This window comes from Medicago sativa, chromosome 5 (genome assembly GCF_051527215.1).
Source record: "Medicago sativa cultivar Bolivia chromosome 5, Bolivia_mono, whole genome shotgun sequence".
Lineage (NCBI taxonomy): Eukaryota > Viridiplantae > Streptophyta > Magnoliopsida > Fabales > Fabaceae > Medicago > Medicago sativa.
Genome location: NC_140753.1, coordinates 6,499,396 through 6,518,457, shown reverse-complemented (window position 1 = coordinate 6,518,457; position 19,062 = coordinate 6,499,396). Strand labels below are relative to the sequence as shown.

General features: G+C 33.3%; 1 protein-coding gene and 1 pseudogene across 3 annotated transcripts; both read left to right on the top strand.

Annotated features, from left to right (window-relative positions):
- Positions 1-779: 779 nt before the first annotated feature.
- LOC146919546 (putative cytochrome c oxidase subunit 6b-like) lies at positions 780-2,962 on the top strand. Of its 2 annotated transcripts, none has more exons than XM_085712985.1 (4): positions 780-1,063; positions 2,251-2,345; positions 2,439-2,520; positions 2,708-2,962. In XM_085712985.1, exons 1-4 carry the CDS (start codon positions 896-898, stop codon positions 2,759-2,761), a joined length of 399 nt encoding a protein of 132 aa, XP_085569111.1. In that variant the 5' UTR covers positions 780-895; the 3' UTR covers positions 2,762-2,962. The 2 variants fall into 2 exon arrangements, with proteins under 2 accessions (XP_085569111.1, XP_085569110.1); XM_085712984.1 differs by having other exon boundaries at positions 782-1,063; positions 2,245-2,345.
- Positions 2,963-7,918: 4,956 nt separating this feature from the next.
- LOC146919545 (serine/threonine-protein kinase RUNKEL-like) lies at positions 7,919-14,057 on the top strand (annotated as a pseudogene). Its single transcript, XR_015011523.1, has 10 exons — positions 7,919-7,966; positions 8,047-8,141; positions 8,243-8,295; positions 8,531-8,606; positions 8,830-8,891; positions 8,981-9,059; positions 9,167-9,226; positions 9,363-10,984; positions 11,215-12,084; positions 12,714-14,057. The product of XR_015011523.1 is annotated as a serine/threonine-protein kinase RUNKEL-like (transcript).
- Positions 14,058-19,062: the final 5,005 nt, after the last annotated feature.

Genomic DNA, 19,062 nt, shown 5'->3' with positions numbered 1-19,062 from the left:
TCTTTTGTGGTGTCTGTTTCTTGTTATGGGAAAAGATGTATCAGCTATTTGAACGTGGCCAGGCCAAGCCTCAATCTTTGCAGCATTTTATAAATTATGTAGCTGATATTTATCCTGTTTATGAACTCTTCCCTTTTTGTTTTCTTTTCTTTTGACAAAAGAATCCTCATTTGGATCAAAGGTTTCACCTACATAGTATAGCATCTTCATCATTAGCACTATCATACCATGTATGCGTTTCTAAATTCCAACTGTTCATTAAAAACAACTTTGTCTTTGTCCTTCAATGCATATTTTTAAGTGAATGACGATGAGATCAACAATGTGAACGATGGTGAGTGCCATGACATGAGCGATAACATCATAATAACAACGATGAGGAAGGACGAGTGAGGAAGATGGATCAATATGTGTGAAAATTAACGGAAAAGTAACGGTGTTAACAAGTAAGGGATGTTTTTGTTTATTTCATGAAAACTCGGGGGAAGTTTGTGTAAGTTTTAAAACTAGAGGGGGTGTTGGTGTCATTTTCATAAACCTTAGGGGAGGTTAATGTAATTTTCCCTAATGGTTACTTTTTAACATTTTACATAAACCAACAATAAATTTCTTGAATTTTTTGATGTTGGTGTGTTAGAGTTTTGACACCAGGAGCAACCAAAAAGGCTAGGTGTCATGCATCTGCAACGTGGCATTGTTACGACTATGGCACGTCGTACATCTAAGACAAACTAAACTAGTTTGAAACCGGAAATAAGTATAATCTTTTCAACTTTAAGTATGTGCATCACCCGCATGCATGTGTACTAGTTTCAACTCCAAGTACTCGATCGAGATATATAGTACAAATTAGAAAGAGCTCGCACTGAAAGTTTAATACAAAGAAGAAATTAACATGTCGGGGGCGCAAATGGATCCTCATGATAAGATGAGGGCGAAGGATTTGAGCAAAGTAGCAAGAGGTGAACAAGCTCCAAGACCTCCCCATGAATTTGGCACCGTTTCTCCACCACCTCCTCCTTCTTCAACCAATAATACTCATGACACCAAGAACAACAACAAGGTAGGTAGTATATATACTCTTTTTCTTATCTTTATTTTATTGTGAATAGCGGTTATGAAGTTTGAACCTCGACTCATGTATATATATATATATATATATATATATATATATATATATATATATATATATATATATATATATATATATGAAGCTGACAATATTTTTATGAGGTGGCACGTATAAAGAAAAATAAAATACTTTTTTTAAAACTAATAGTAAATTTAACAAATAAGTAAAAAAATTCACAATAACTATTACGTATATAAAATATACTTCATAAAATACATCAAAGCAACAAAAACGGATTATAAAAGGTTAATAAAAGGTTATAATTTACTAATTTCTTATTTTTTTAGCTATAATTAAAGAAGAAGAAAAAAAAAAAAAGCAAAGTGCTAACAACGGATTTGTTACAACAAAGGGTTGTAAAGTGCGTTAATTCTGTTTGTGGTAATAGTGATAGCTTTTTTTAGGAAGTTATAGGTTGTGGTTTTTGTCGTCACAATTTTATTGTCAATCAAAGAATATGTATATTTTTTTATGCTAACGGTTTTAATTCTTAGGATCAAGTAATCTGAAGTTCGATTGAAAAGTAAGTAAAGTCAGAAGTAAAAAATATAATTTGTTCTAAAATCAAAGTAAGTAAAGTCAGAAGAAAAAATATTATTTGTTCTAAAATCAAATTTAAGATAGTCAAATATATATTATTAGGAATAGCTTAATATAAAAATATACCCACTCATTATTTTTTTCCTTTGGAGTAGCCATAGCTACCTCTTTGCCATGAAAGCAATCACCCCTTTGTCTCTCTATATACAAGTATTTTAATGGTTGCCCTAATTCTATAAGATATTTGAATTAATATATAATTTTTTTTACCATTTAACAAAATAATGGTTTAACGTAAAATTAAAAACAATTTTTTTATTTTGGCTTGAAACAATAAAGTATTTTAATAGTTGCCCTAATTCTATAAGATATTTGAATTATTATATAAAAAGATTTTTGACCACTTAACAAAATAATGCTCTAACGTAAAATTGAAAACAATTTTTTTATTTTGGTTTGAAACATAATATCTTAAACTTTTTAGTAGAATGGCATGTACAAATTTTATTTTATTTTGAAAGAGTGTACAAAAATAATTTGTTTTGTTCATAAGCCTTACTTTCATAACCCAGAAACAGGGGGAAAATGCATGGACAGCTGAAAACGGTTCGGAATCACCATCCAATAATTATCAAACACGACATTGTTATGTAAAATATGTGGAATATCAAAGGTAAAGTGAGTCATGATCCTTCTCTCATTGTATTGCTCGAGAATCATAAGCATCTAACTCCCTCTAGTCCCATTTGTGTGTGTATGAGATCAGGTGTATTCAACAAAAGGGTGAAAAGGCAAGCGAATGTGAGAAAACTGGCACACATTTAATGTCCATGTGTCCAACTAAATGGGTAAGTAAGATATATGATTGGTTTATCACATCAAAAATTCTAATGATATTGCATCAATTATTATGAAATTAAGCAATTTTTCATTGCACTTCAGCAAATGAATAATGATTCATTCCATCTTTCTTTTAAAATTATTCATATGACGAATCCTCGTTTTACTTATTTTAAATGTTATTGTTTTTTGCAGATTTCAGAATGGGATAAAGAGAGAGAGGAGGGGAGGTTTCCTGGAAAAATATAGGTTCGAAAAAGAAAAGAAAAATATATTGACAACTTATTGAAAAGACTTGTATATGTTTCATCTTGAATATGTTTTCCTTCTTTTTTTTTCAAGTAATACTGCATAATATAGTATTTCATCAACCTTTTTACTCGGGGTTGATCCCGAGCCTTTGAGAGTCCTGGGTGAAGTAATAAAATTATAGCCTTGTAATTATTTGAATATATTTCTCTTTGTATTTTTTGTTGTAAATTGGTTAATGATTTTTCATAATTAATGTTCTTTAAAAGTATTTTTAAAAGAAATCAAAGACAGACTATTTTGTGATATAGTAAATCGTTAAATAAGATTTAACGATTTTAATTTTGAAAAATTTCATTTTGTAGATGTAATTATTGTTGTTCTATAGTTGTGCACGCACTATGAAAACAATTCAATGTCTTCAATTTTTAACGATTTTAATTCGAAAAACTTCATTTAGTATACTCCCTCCGGTCCTAAATATAAGCAAATTTGACTTTTTACATTCATTCAATTAATGATGTATGTGGTCCATAATATGAACCACATACATCATTAATTGAATGAACCTAAAAAGTGAAATTTGCTTATATTTAGGACCGGAGGGAGTATATAGTTAATACTCCCTCCGTTTTAAAATGAGTGTCGTTTTAGCCAATTGCACACGGATTAAGGAATAGAATAATGTTGTCCAAAGATATGATACTTTTACTAAAATAGTCTCGCTAGTTATTGGTGCATTTGTCATCATTATAAATTAAAGTACAAAATGATACTTTGAAAGTTGTGTGGATAATAATAATTAAGGGTACTATTGGAAAAAAAGTAATTAATAGTACATTGAAAAGTGAGAATGACATTCATTTTGAAACAAATTATTTTTGCTAAAACTACACTCATTTTGAAACGGATGGAGTATTATTCTATAGTCGTGCATGCATTAGGAAAACGGTTCGTCTTTAATTGATGTTGATTCAACTGTTAAAACTTAAAACCTCTCGAATAATTTTTAATTCTTCAAATAAAATTCTACCTTTGAAATAATATAAATCGTCATGCTTTGATAATGTTTTAAGAAGCGTGTATCCCTAAGTGCTTAGGGAATCAGAGTTATGTGGTTCTCTCGTAAATTTAGGTTATGTTGGAAAGAAGAAGTAAATGAGTTATGATGGTCTAGATATCCTTGTTTAAAGAGTTACATTGAAGAGTGGAGGATCATGTGGAGTCTTCCACTACTCAACGTCTAACCAAATGATAACGTTGATCATAAATCTGTCAATAGAAGAAGTACATGTTTGAATAAAAGGCAAGTGTTGTCTAGTTATCCAAACAATATTTTACTCGGGGATTGAATGATTGTGGTAATCTCATCTCATCTATAACATATGTAAAAGGGATTGGATGAAATTTGAATCTTGTAATGTCCAAAATTTTAATCCAAGATGTTACGCCTAATTTAATTTATTTTTAAGTTCTTCTGCAATAATATGCATGCTTCTAAAAAATAAATAATTCATATATAATCAGTCCGCCACTGAAACATCACAAAGAATATCTGATTTTAACCTGCCACTTAGGCATCACAATAAAATGCACATGTTATGTCATGACGGTGGAACTAAAATTAAATTTTGTCACCTAGGCAAATACACGATTAGATAAAATATCCATCACTTAAACAAACAAAGTCAAATATTAACACACCATCACGTACATCATATCAAAGCCTAGAACTTTGTTTGAGTGAGATTAAGTTCAAATTTACAACACTCATCTTCGTATTCATAATATACTCCAAATTTATATTTTACATTACTATATACAATATATAAAATGCATCTCACAATATATTCAAAATGAATCAAAATATGCAATAAATAAAATCAGATGAAAAATACATTAAGAAAAATACTCTTTCAAAAAAAAACATTAAGAAAAATACATTAAGTTATAAGAAAAATACAATAAGAAAAATAATAAAAATCAGCAAAAGTAAGCAATGGTAAGGAAAAGCATCATTGACTTGCATAGATACTATGAAGAGGTCCTCATGAACTTAGCTCAATTGGTATAGACAATACATAAAATATGCAAGGTTTGAAGTTCGAACCCCGACCACCACAAAAAAAAAAGATACTATGGAGAGTGAAGACACTCTTATACTGTAACGCCCTCCTTTTTATTTAATTATTTTTATTAAGTTAGAATCTATTTATGTGATTTATTTATATATATGAGGTGTTAGTATTTTATTATGTGGCATTATTCTATTATTTATTAGAATATGAGAATTATTAGTGTAAGTTGAATTGGAGGTTAGAATAGAAAGAAGAATAAGTTATTGGGCCTAAATAGATTTAGGAAGAGTGATTAGTATTATAAATAAGGAAGCTTAGGTTAGAAAGAGTTTTTACGTTAAACCGCTTTTTGGAGAAAGAGGAGAAAGAGGAGAACTCAGAGAGAGAACCCTAGGAACGAAGAACGCTGCTTTTGATTTCAGAAAAACAATCTAAGGTAAGGGTGAGACTATCTTTCACTAATATTAAGTCTGTAGATCATTAGATTGCATCTAACATGTTTTAGGATGAATTTGTGAGGTTATGAGGAATTAGGGTTTGAGTGAGAATTGATGATTAGATGATGGAAAACTGCTGAATTGATGTAAGGGGGAAATTTCTATTCACCAAAGCGTTGTATGAACATATGGGTAGTGAAGGGTTTTTAATTTTATTGTTTTCTTATTCCCTTTGATGAACCTTTGATTAAATTGTGTTCCTTTGTGCTGCTATAATTATATTTTGATATTTTAATAGTTATACTTGAATTTTGTGTGCCTGTCCATCCTTTATAATTATCTGCTTTAATTTTGAATATGGATCGGTAAGAGCTTGTGATCGGTTTTAGCACATCAATTTGTCTGCGTGAACCTTCGTTGTTTTCAATAACAGAATTCAATTTTTAATTCGAAAAACATTATGTAGCTATTATTTGTTTTATTCATATTCATTTGAACTAGAGACTTCAATGAGAATATATATATGAATTACGTGACCTTTATGAATCGTTTCGATTTACGTGATCTTTGTTATTTACTGGATATTGTATTTGATTAGTGGTATTCAATGGCCCTACTCATATGTATATATTTTTGGACTAGAATTGTGATACTAGTTATCATGTTAAACTATGGTAGAATCGTGATATTGAATATAACAGGATTTAAAATTATAAATTGAATTGGTAAGGTATTAAATGGTTTGAATTGATATATTAGTTGATGATGTATAATGATGTCTATTTGACGATGTGCTATTTGAAGATATGTGATTTAAAGAATGTGTTATATAAAAGATGTGATGTTTGACGATGATGCTATTTAAAGATGTGTAGTTGTCGAGTTATATAAATATGTGCATATGTTGCTGTGGATCTTTATTAAGATGTAAATGTCGGTCTAAGTCAAAGAGTTGTAAGATGTTCATGAAGTTTTCTAATACGTAAGATGTTGAGTCCATTTGCATACTCATTAAAGATGGGGGCTTGATGCCCTGGAGCTTTTGCTCAACCACGACGATGGAGCTTTTGCTCAACCACGACGATGGAACTTTTGTTCAACCACGACGATGAGGGCTTATGCCCTAAGAGTATATTTATGCTCAACCACGACGATGAGGGTTTATACCCTAAAATGGTACCACATGCATTTGCATTTCATGATGATTCGAGATGGTTTAAGATGTTAAGAGTTGCATAGTCGAGTTTAGATGCATTGTCAAGTCAAGTTGTCGAGTTGTTAAGATGTTAAGTCGTCAAGTTGTCGAGTTGTTAAGATGTTAAGATCTCAAGTTGATGAGCTATTAATGAAGTGCTTTATGAATGATTATGATGTTTATGATGATTGATTATGAAGTTGTTTATGAATTTGATTATGAAGTTGATTATGATAATGTTATGTGTATGATAATACTATGTTTAGATAATCCTATGATGTTACATGATTATTGTTAAGATATGTGATGATATTTAAGTTGTTAAATGTAATTTATGATTTATAAGCTTAATATTATTGTTTGAGAAATCTCACCCCTTCTGCTTGAAAATGTTGCTCTTCGTATGAGTAACTTGCGGGTAATCAAGAGTAGTTGTGGTCGTGAGTGGACTCCTCACAAGTGTGTGTCTTTAGGTGCTCTGATACGTAACGGGATGGGGATTTTAATACTATTTTCTGTTCCTTTACGTATTGCTTTTGAAGTTTAAGAATTATTATTGAACTAAGATTTATGAGACTTTTATGATGAGGCCTGCTTGCCAAGAATATTTTAGATGTTGAATTAATTCCGCTGTGAGATAGTAAATAATTTGTTGATTGAATTTGAAGGATAAATATTTATTTATTCCATTATGATTTTTAAGAAATGTGACATTCCGTTTTGTGAAGAAAAACTCTGATTTTATTAAGAAATTTTTACGTTGGGAAAACGGGGTGTTACATATACCATGCCAACTATCGTAGCTACACCGGGCAAAAACTATTGGATTTTGTGAAACCATCATCAAGAATGAGGTGACAATGGTTATAACTAAAAATGGTCTTTAAAAGGGTCTTTCATGTACACGTCATTTATTATAATTTTTTAATAAAAGTACTTGTTAAGGACTCGACGACTTCAGTGACAGTAAACTAAAAAGAGTCATCAAACAAGTCAAACTACCATGAACTTAAATAAATCATCAACTGTTATTTTTTATTTTAACTGTGAAACATGTTAGTTGCCGAAGAGATAGGGTCTTATATATTTGTTGGTAACTAATATATACTCATTTTTTCTTTCTCCAATGAGATAATTAATAGCTTAAGGTTGTTATTGAATAAACGAGACATTGAATATATTATGGTTAAGATCCTCTCTATTTTAACCCTCTTTATTTGTTTGATTATTAAATTTTTGATATATATATATATAAATGTTAAATTAATGAATTCAACTTTAGAAATACGTGGAGAAACCATAAGAAAATATGAATATTTTTCTAGCACAAGAGTATTTTATTTTTGGTTGAATGCGATAAGAGAGTCTTTTAAAACAAAGAAATTCAAAAATAAAAAATAAACCGCCCGTTAGAACTCTGTCCCTCTCTCTTGGTTCACACATCATCATGAACCAGTATCACATCTATGAAGCCATTGGTCGCGGAAGATACTCGGTACTAACCTAACTCATTCATTCTTCATCTTTCTTCTTCTTTGATTTCCATCTTCAATTTCTTTCTCTTTCCATTTTCAGACTGTTTACAAAGGTAGAAAGAAAAATACAGTCGAATATAATATTTCGCTATCAAAAGCGTTGATAAATCTTACAAAAACAAGGTTCTTCAAGAAGTAAGTTTTCATCGTTTAGTTAATCAATTACGGAACAAATTAGTCATCTTAATTAATTAATTAATTGTTGAATTACCCCCATTTTCTATTCTCTTCTGCAGGTTAGGATTCTTCACACTTTGGATCACCAAAATGTGCTCAATTTTTATTCATGGTTAGAATTATTCTTTCTTTTAAACTAAATTCATTAAATGACCAAATTTTATTAATTAATGAAATCATTTCTATGCTTTGTATTCAAAATATTGGATTCATTACCCGTTAGAGAATTCCAGTTTGAATCTTGTTTGGAATAATCTTTGATCAGACTTTACTTACCTCCCTACTGAAACAATGTTGGATTGGAATTACTAGTTTATCACCCTCAGTTCTCAAATGTTGCTTTTTAGGTATGAAACCTCTGCTCACTTATGGTTGGTGTTGGAGTATTGTGTTGGAGGGGATCTACTTTCCATATTACGACAGGTACTTACCATTTCACTGCATATCTCTTGTTTTGTGACCCTTTCATTTCACTACGGTAGCTTCATTGTTTTCGAGTAGGAGATCACACACACTTAAGCAATTAACTCAAAATTGTTGTAAATTGCTATAAATTGTAGCCTCTTAATTTGGGAATTTACTTGCACTACTGTGCAATATTACTTTCTTGTTTAGTGCTACTGCTAATTACCAAAATGAATTGCAGGATAGTCAACTTCCTGAAGATTCTGTTAATGAACTTGCTTGTGACCTTGTCAGAGCTTTGCAGTATGTTTGCTAATCTCAATCTCCCTTTGTTTTCCCTCAGTTTAGTTTTATTACTCATGCATGCACTAAAATTGGATACTAATGTTCAGGTATTTACATTCAAATGGAATAATCTATTGTGACCTGAAACCATCAAATATTCTACTAGATGAAAATGGGCGTACAAAGGTATCAATTTATTTGCTCTCTCATTGTTGGTTGAAATTTAATTTAGTTTTTTTAACCTTTTTTGTTAAATATGAGCTGGATGTGTACTTATTACTTTATTGAAGCAGCTCTGTGATTTTGGATTGGCTAGAAGGTTAAAAGAGATATCAAAAGTTCCTTCTTCCTCGGTATGCTTTACTAACTCAACTTCTGTAATTTTTCACATCCATATGCATGTATTGATGGACCTCTACTCAACTTTGTTATTTTTCTCCTGAAACCAAATAAGATGTCAATATGTACTATGTTTCTCTATTTCTTTAGTTGCCTCAAGCAAAACGTGGGACACCCTCTTACATGGCTCCGGAGCTTTTTGATGATGGTGGAGTCCACTCTTATGCCTCTGATTTCTGGGCTCTAGGATGTGTACTGTATGAATGTTATGCTGGGAGGCCTCCTTTTGTGGGAAGAGAATTCACTCAGCTCGTAAAATCCATAATTTCAGACCCGACTCCACCCCTCCCTGGCAATCCAAGTCCACCTTTTGTCAATTTAATAAATTCTCTGTTAGTCAAAGATCCAGCTGAAAGAATACAGTGGCATGAGCTTTGTGGACATGCCTTTTGGAAAACCAAATTCACTCTAGTGTCTCTTCCTCCTCAACCTGCGTTTGATGATATGACAGAACTACATGCTAAACAATGTTTATCAGAACGTAATGGAGATAAGTCTTCTCATAACAGGACCCCTCCCAAATATCGTGAAAAAGATGTGAAAGGGGCAAGAGGCATTGAGACACCAACAAGGGCAACACCAAATGGACACAAAACTCAGACAAAGGGTTCTGGCAGAACACTTGAGGCGAAGCAGAAAGATCCTTCCATTATTAAAAAAGGTTTGAATCTTTTGAGAATGTCAAGAATAGCAAAATCAAATTTACAAAAAGAAAATGAGAAAGAAAACTATCGACGTCCCTTGCCCAATGGCTCTGAGAAGGATGCCGATGTTAAAATTGAGAACACTGACATGGAACTTGATTTTAATGAGAATAGTGAAGAGGATGCACTTGATGAAACTGATGGTTCTGACACACACCTTCTGTGCCCAATGAGAAAATGGAGAGTAATTTTCAGAATCAGGGAAAAGCAGATGATACTGAAAATGATATACGCCGGTTGGACACTCCATCTGTGACTACTCCTGCCTCAGATGATTCAAGGTCATTTGTTCACGAGTCAACTCCTGACCGTTCTGACATATCTGCTATTTCTCCAAGTGTCAGCCCTCTAGTGAAAAAACAGAGGCTTAAAGATGACTTAGGATCTGGTCTTGACTCTGATTCTTCAAGATCGTCTAATGACATCTCCCATGTTATTTGGCATCCATCTGATCTCTCAGTCAGACCTGTAATGCCCAGCAGAAAAGTTGACAAAGGCTCGGAAGTCATTCCTTCACTTCCTTTTGAGGTGTTGCAAGCACCTGAATTTGTCAAGATGCCTAAAGAGCAACTGGAGGCACTCCAAAACCAAATTATAGCCATATTGAATGGGAGTACTAGCATTGGAGAGAAACAAAATGTGGTTAGGTACCTCGAGACGTTGAGCAGTAATGCTGATGCAGCCAATATCTTGACCAATGGGCCAATAATGCTCATTCTTGTAAAGTTGCTCCGTCAATCCAAGGCATCAGCTTTACGTGTTCAACTTGCTTCGCTGATTGGTTTGTTGATTAGACACTCTACCTTTGTTGATGACAGTTTGGCTAGTTCTGGAATTCTAGGTTCACTGATGGATGGCCTTAGGGATAGGCAAGAAAAAGTGAGGAGGTTTTCCATGGCTGCTTTGGGTGAGTTGCTATTTTATATATCCACTCAAAGTGCAGACTCCAGGGATAACACTCCACTTGAATCTCCATCAAAGGACAATAGGACTGTGCATGGATGGCAGGTTAGCTTCTAAGCTTGTTGCATATAACGTTTGTTTTCCATCTGCTTATTATGTAACTTGAAGCTTGAGTTCTCTAGTACTAGTATATATATAAAAATTCACAATTTAGGCATGTTGCTCACAGAATGGTAAATATATCTTCAGTCAAATTTGTGTCCTATCTTAACTTTGTTTGCCAGCTTTGAAAGTTCGTGTTTTTATGGGGTTAACTTATGTCCACCTGGCTGCAGGTTCCTAATTCATTGATTTCCTTGGTGCCATCAATATTGAGGAAAGGTGAAGATGATATAACTCAATTGTATGCACTGAGAACAATTGAGAATATTTGCAGTCAAGGAGGAGCCTGGGTGGGACGTTTGACCAGTCAAGAGGTTATTAGTAATCTCTGCTATATCTATAGAGCGGCAGGAAAACTGGAAAGCATGAGGCTTACTGCAGGATCATGTTTGGTGCGCTTAGTTCGTTTTAATCCTCCTAGCATTCAGTCTGTTATAGAGAAGCTCTCTTTCAAGGACCTAGCTTCTGCTCTTGTCAAAGGCAGTCCACGAGAGCAGCAAATCAGCTTAAATCTTCTTAACACGGCAATGCTTGGAAGTCATATGATCACAAATGTTGGAAGATACCTTATACAACTTGCAGAGGATAAGAATCTGATCCCAAGTCTTCTGGCTCTTTTTGAGCAGGGCAGTGAAGTTTTAAAAGGAAAGGCACTTGTCTTTGTGGCTTTCCTCTGCAAGCACGGTAGGAGGTGGCTTCCACAGTTCTTCTGTAGCCATAAGTTACTTTCAGTGGTCGACAGGCTGGGAAAAGAGAAGGATGCCTTTGTGCGACAGTGTTTAGATGCATTTCTGCATATTGTGGCATCTACTATTCCAGGTTTACTGGATATAATAACCGGAGATATTCAGCAAATGATGGGAGGAAGGCGCCATGGACATATCTCTTCCCTTACCAGCAGATCTGCTCCAAAATCCAACATTCATCTGTTTCCTGTTGTCCTTCATCTTCTTGAAAGTTCAGCTTTCAATCACAAAGTGGTGACACTTCCAGTACTACGTCAGCTGGCGAATCTGATTAAACTTGTGGAGGCACCGTTCCAGGTTTGTGACTCAGCTGTTACATCTTGTTTCCTTTGATCATATGTTTTCCTTAAATCATGAGTTCTGTCAGAGTGGAGCTGCAAATTTTTGTTAAATATTAACTGTGCTAAGATGTAGTTGCTAGATCATTTACTAATGAGATGAGATGTCTATTTTAGAATATTTACGCTTCATGAAATATACTTGATACTTAAATGACACACACCCATTTTATCTTGTAAATGACATTGACCCCAGCAGTTACACACACTTTCTCTCTATTTTCTAAAAATGATATGTTGTAATTTTCCGATCGAATAAGGGTGGTGGTATTTATTTTTAAATTAGGAGCATGTTTCTCCTAAGTATACCTCAAGAGGTGAGTGCGCATGGAATTTTTTACAGTATGTTATTTCAAAAGAAAATGGCTCAGTTGAAACAGAAAAACAACTGATTCAGTGTTGTCTGCTAAATTTGCACGTATTGTTTTGCAATTAATCTCTTAAATTTTTGACAATTATTTTACCGACATTATCATTGATTGGCTCATACAATAAGTTGGATGGCAGCTGCCACTTTCAGCAGAAGCAAAGTATTTTTAATCAACAATTGATATTTGATATTGTCTTTGTTTATTGATTGACTTTCAGGGAAGAGATGACTTCCAGATAACCCTTCTTCGAATTTTAGAGTCTCTCACGGAGGAATCTTCTGTGATCCTTGCCAATCCTGACATTTTCTTACGTGAAATTCTCCCTAGTTTGACAGTTCTCTACAAGGGTAACAAGGACGGTGATGCCAGATTTTTGTGCCTCAAAATATTTTTCGATGTAATGATTATTCTCTTGAGTGAACCAGTTGAGGAAGAGCAAAGATTGAACGATCTGAAATTCGTATCAATTACACATTTTATTCCTCTCTACCCAACCTTGATTGAAGATGAAGATCCTATTCCTATATTTGCACAGAAGCTTCTTGTCATGCTACTAGAGTTCAGTTTTATTTCAATTCCGGACATTCTACACCTGAAGACAATTTCACAATGTTTTGAGTTCTTGCTTGGCGATCTGTCAAATGCAAATGTGAATAATGTTAAGCTTTGTCTCGCTCTGGCTTCTGCTCCTGAAATGGAGTCCAAGTTACTCTCCCAATTGAAAGTTGTTAGGAGGGTTGGCAACTTTCTTGAGTTTGTATGTGCTAAGGGTATGGAAGAATTGCTGGAGGCAACTCTTGGGCTGTGTAGGGCCTTTCTAGCACGTTCAGTCAGCTGTACAAAAGGCTTCAGCTACACAACAGAACCAACTCTCTTAGGTGACTGTCCTGAGGTGAGTGGAGCTGTTGATCCCCAGCAATGCATAAGAGATATAGCAGACTTTGGAAGCAATGTTGGTGTCTTCCTAGAGTTGAGTGGAGAAACCAGTGTTGCTGATATAGCTTCTCAGTGTGTGGTTTTACTGCTTAAGGCTGCTCCTAGAGAAGCTACCACTGGTCTACTAGCCAATCTCCCCAAGGTCATTGTGATCCTTGAATCCTGGAGTAAAGACACCCCTCACTTAACAGTGCAGAGAATGCTTCACGCTTTAGGTTATGCTTGCAAGCAATACTTATTGCCTGCAATGATATTATCAATATCTATACCAGATATTTCAAGAATTGAAGATATAGTTTCTGGACTCAAGAATTCAAGTGTGCCTGCTTTAGCCAACACTGCTCGGTTGGCAGCCTTGGAATTGCAGCGGTTACCTCGCTGCGTTTGAATCTGAATAATTGGTGGTATCATGTTATGGTTGTCGATCTCTTTTCTGACAATATGATTGTCCTATTTTTGGTGGAATTTGTAACTTCTCCACTTTTAAGGTATTAGTAAAATACCCGACAGAGGTTAAGCGTTTTGGACTTTGGTGGAATTCCACTCAGGCTTCACTCTACTTCTATGTAAAGTTTGTGTACTCTGTATCTTGGAAAATATTCATATATCTAAATTTGTGTACGAATTCCCCTCCTCCTCATCCTATTTTTGGGTTGTATTCCCTGTTTTTTTCACTATCCGTTTGTAATAGAAAATTAACGTGACTGAAATAAAAATTACGTAGCTCAAAATATGGAAGATCATCAGTGAGAGAGAAATTTGAGAGATCAAAATCGAAGAATTTGAAAACTTTTGAGAGATCAAAAATACATTTAAGCATTTAGATTTTAAATAAATATTATTTGAGTTAATAAATAATAAATTTGAATAAACATGGTTTTTTTTCTTGTACAACAAAAAACTACAAAATTAAAAGAATGTTCCAAGGCATGCAATCATAAAAGATGTTGTAGACAAGAGACTTTGAAAATCCCAAGGAGGAGACTTAAATACATGAAAATCAAAAGAGTTAAAAATTAACCTAAAATAAAATTAGATAACAATCAATTGACAGGTCTCCTTCGCACCAAATATGATTGATACGAATTCATGTTTTTAAAATCATACGTGTGTCAAATCAAAGTATGAATATTCTTGTTAATACTACAATTCTTTGTTGTCATGTAAACTGATCGTTGAGAGACTTACAACTTCATGATAGTTAACTTCATGATAGTCGGTCATTCGTCGTCGTGCCATATACATACATACATACATACATACATACATACATACATACATACATACATACATACATACATATATCCCACTTTTCTGCATCGAGCGCATTGCAAAAACCAAATTTACGATCATAAATGTTCAAACAAGCACCGTTGTTATCCTGAAGGAGACTACAACATCCCAACATATTAACTTACTTTTATGTCACCTTCACAATTGATTTTGACCCATCTCTTTGAAGGTCGCTTCCAACCAATAAAAACAATATCGTTTTGTTAAGGCCATCCAGCCAAGCTCACAGTAACCAAGCTCCATTTTCTTCTTAAGAATCGCAATTATTTGGATAATGCAAACCTTTTTCAACAAGTGCCAACACATTACCATATAATTCAAAGAAAATCCACTAACCGGGTAAAAAAAAAGTAAAACCAAAAATCTATTAATCAATCATTGATAATTTTCTTTTCTTCATAATTTTTTTTGTTGATAATTTTCACTTTGCATTTTAAAATGATTTTTTTTTTCACAGTTCATTACTTGTGAGCCAAAAGCTAGGTGTCATGTAACTGCAAGGTGGCATTGCTAGGACTATGACACGTCTTACATACATGAAAGACAAATTAAACTAGTTTGAAAGGAAATAGCCCTTTCAACTTCAAGTATGTGCATCACCCATCACCTCTTTAAAACAAGCATGCATGTGTACTAGTTTGAACTCCAAGTGCTACTACTAGATCAAGATAGTACAAATTCGAAAGAGCTAGCAAAAGTTGAAACATACAAGAAGAAATTGACATGGGTGGGAATAGGTCAGGTCGTCCGTCAGGGGCCTATGACCCGACCTACTTAAAGTCCAGTTCGACTTGACTCATTTATTAAATAGGTTAGGCTCAAGCTTTTTTAAAAACTCATTAATTTAAATAGGTCATGTTAAAGCTTGTAGAAAAGCCTATTAGGCCTACTAGTCCGGCTTATATGTATATATATACACACACTCTATTAAGAGATACGCTTGATGTGATTGTGCAATGCACATAAAAAACTCATAGTATCCTGAAGAAGATTCGCTGATCATTTCTATTGCATCCAATATACAGTTATTGGTGGGGGATAATCGAACCTAAAAGTTAGTGTGACAACCTCACACGCTTTGAGTTTTACGTGCATAACCATTAAACTTTTCAGATTTCAAGTGCAACAATTTTTTCCCAACAATCAAGTTATATAACAAATATTGCGTAAAATATCATAAAATTAAACATTTTTCCATTGCACTTCGGTAAAAGCATAAAATATCATAAAATTAAACAACTTTCCATTGCACTTCGGCAAACGAATCTAATGATCCATCAATTCTATCTTTTTTTTTAATTATTCAAATGACCGTTTTATTTTAATTTTTTTTGTTTTTTGTTATTTGTAGATTATAAAATGGGATAAAGAGAGAGAAGAAGGGAGGGTTTGCCTTAGCTTAATTTTAAGTAACATTTTCGACTTTTTTTTTTCTTTCTAATATAGTCCTTTATGTTATACAATGTCAATATTGTATCATTTTTATGTGATTTTTCAATGAAATATGAGTTAATGTGTTTGTACGATGAATATTTGAGTTTGTTTATGAGTTTTATGATTTTTTTATATTTTTGTGATTTTTTTTTGTTTTGATAAAAAAAATGTAACAATATTGACATTTTATAGCATAAAGGATTAAATAAAAAAAAAGATAAAAGATGAAGGTGTTATCGGATTATAACATAAATCATTAAATCGGAAAAAAAAATGAAAGTGTTACCCGAAATTAAGTTAAAAGACGAATTGTGTAATTTTACCTATTTCATTATATAGTGTTTTATCGACCTCGTTACTAGGGGTTGATCATGAGACTTTGAGTGATATGGGTGAAGTGATAAAATGATGGCTTTGTAATCATTTGAATATGCTTCTCTTTGTAATTTTTTTTTTTTTGCAAAATCATTAATGATTCCTTCATAATTAATGATCTTTAAAAAAATTATTTTCAATAGAAATGAAAGTAAGACTATTTTGTAGTAGATCGCAAATAAGATTTTAACCATTTTAATTTAGAAAAACTTCTTTTAACAAATGTAATTAATATTAATCTATAGTCGTGCAGGCATTGGGAAGACACTTTAATATCTTCAATTGATGTTGATTCAACTTTTAAAACTTAAAACCTCTTGAATAATTTTTAATTTTTCAAAGAAAAAAAATCACCACAAAGATCGTAAGAATCGTCACTCTTAAAGAGTGTTTTAAGAGGTTTGCAACATAGTTTCAATTACAATTTTTGCATGATTTTAGTTATAATTTTAGTAGTATAATTTTTTTTTTGAGAGGAGTAATATAGATTTGTTATTCATAATATGCATATATCTCTAGAAAAGATTATTTTGATATGCCCCAACAAAAATGTCACCCTAGACAATCGTCCACCATGCCCAACCTCAAGGGCGCCATTGTAGTTACTAATACTATATGAGCTATGAGCTTTCGAGGGTTACGAGCGCTAAATTATATATATTAGTGGGTTTGCAGGTTCCGTTATTGTTAAAAGAAAAAGTAAAATGTTAATTACAATTATATATGGGCAAACATCCCATCTAAGTTTTCTAATTAGATTGGTTTACCATTGTTTTAAGAGAAGTCTTACTTTGGTACAACTCAAAATAAAAATTATTTGCGCACATACATAGATGAGAAAAAAAATAAAAGAAAAATAATCTAGTCACATCATGTAACCAATTTCTCATTCAATATTTTCAATTGGTAGTGCGTGTTCGTATAGATTTCATTTGGGATTGTGTCCAAATAAGATTATCTCTCATTTTAACACTGTCATTGAAAAAAAGATAGATTTTGTCATTTTTGTAGTATTTTCTTCCCACTACACTATATATGAAGCTCTAAGTCAAACACCATCCAGTTACCTAGTGTTTTTGTATAAACAAGTTGCGTTTACCCCCTGAGCAAGACGTGTCTTCACGCCAACGACCTGATCTGCATAACTGCTCTTATGCCCCTTCTTTAGACGAAAAGGGGGCTGCAAAAGACGCTTCATTGTCTAAGTATATATGGATGCTAGCAAGTAGCAAAGTGATTATAAAAAGTGAAGTGATCACACATTTGGGGGAGACCCTATTTATAGTGTTGCATTATGATGATACACTTTCATAGCTGTGATCTTAAAATACCTTGGTATGTTATCCTCACTAATTTACCTAGAAAAGGGGGGTTGCATCGCGTCCTCCTTCTTCAAAGCTTCATATTTAACATGAACTTCCACTTGATCCACTTAAGACACGATTTACTTGGGAGATGTGGATACAAGAAAACAATGAAATGAAAAAAAATGATAAAATGAAATGTTGATTCACTTCAGACATGTATTTATATAAAACATGGTGTAATGTTATCCACATAAATTGGCAGTGCATTTTTTTTTATGAATCAAAAACGAATTGCCAGTGCATTGTGCATCACACAAAACATAAAAGACATATATTCATACAATGTTAGCGATATATTTTCAACAAAAAAAACTGGGTGCATTATCGACCAAAAAAAAAATACTATTATTATATAATATAATCATTGTTTACAAATATACTGTTATTGTTAGCTATATGCCTCAGTCCTTTGTTTTAAAAAATAAAATAAATGACTTTAGTTTCTTTTTTATTGATGATAATAGAGCCAACCCATGAACCAAACAATTCAAACTATATATAGTTTAAGTTCAGCTCATTTAGTCAATGAACTTGATTTTCAACACAAATCTAGCTCATTTGGTCCACAAACCAAGTTCAACGAGCTGATTATCGAGTTGAGTTTCAAACTATGTTTGAGTTGATCCAGTTGACTGTCATCCATGCACAACACCAACACCAAGGGAAGTTTTGTCATTTAACCTTAAATCCTGGACAGTTTTGTAAAAACATTACACACCATATTCTTTCTCTCTCCTCTACCTTTTTTTTTTTGTCTCTGGTTTCTCTCTGTTTCTATCTCGGTGAACTGAATTCCCACCGTCATTCCACCACCATCGTCCAACCCCACACCCTGTCCTCACAACCATTCTCCCTATATTTTTGAACTCCCGCCGTCCTCCGAATCCTTCACCAACTTCCTCCCCACCACCAATATCGTCACCATCCTCTCACCACCGTCCTCACTCCTCAACACCACGCCCGGTCCTCACAACCTCCATCATCTTCATTGGTCACCACCCTCATCGTCATCAACCTTCACATGTCGTCCAAATCCGAATGTCATGACAATTGTCACCACGCTGTCGGAGAAGAATCATAAAGCGGATGTTGTAGTGCGACAGTCAAAATAAAGCCAACCAAAGAGGGAGGAGAGACTAAGTATGGATGTGAAAGAGAGAG

Coding starts and splice junctions, on each gene's coding strand:
- LOC146919546 (XM_085712984.1), top strand. CDS start 896: ATGTCGGGGGCGCAAATGGATCCTCATGATAAGATGAGGGCGAAGGAT. Junction 2,346..2,438: donor AAATATGTGGAATATCAAAG/GTAAAGTGAGTC, acceptor GTATGAGATCAG/GTGTATTCAACAAAAGGGTG. Junction 2,521..2,707: donor CCATGTGTCCAACTAAATGG/GTAAGTAAGATA, acceptor TGTTTTTTGCAG/ATTTCAGAATGGGATAAAGA.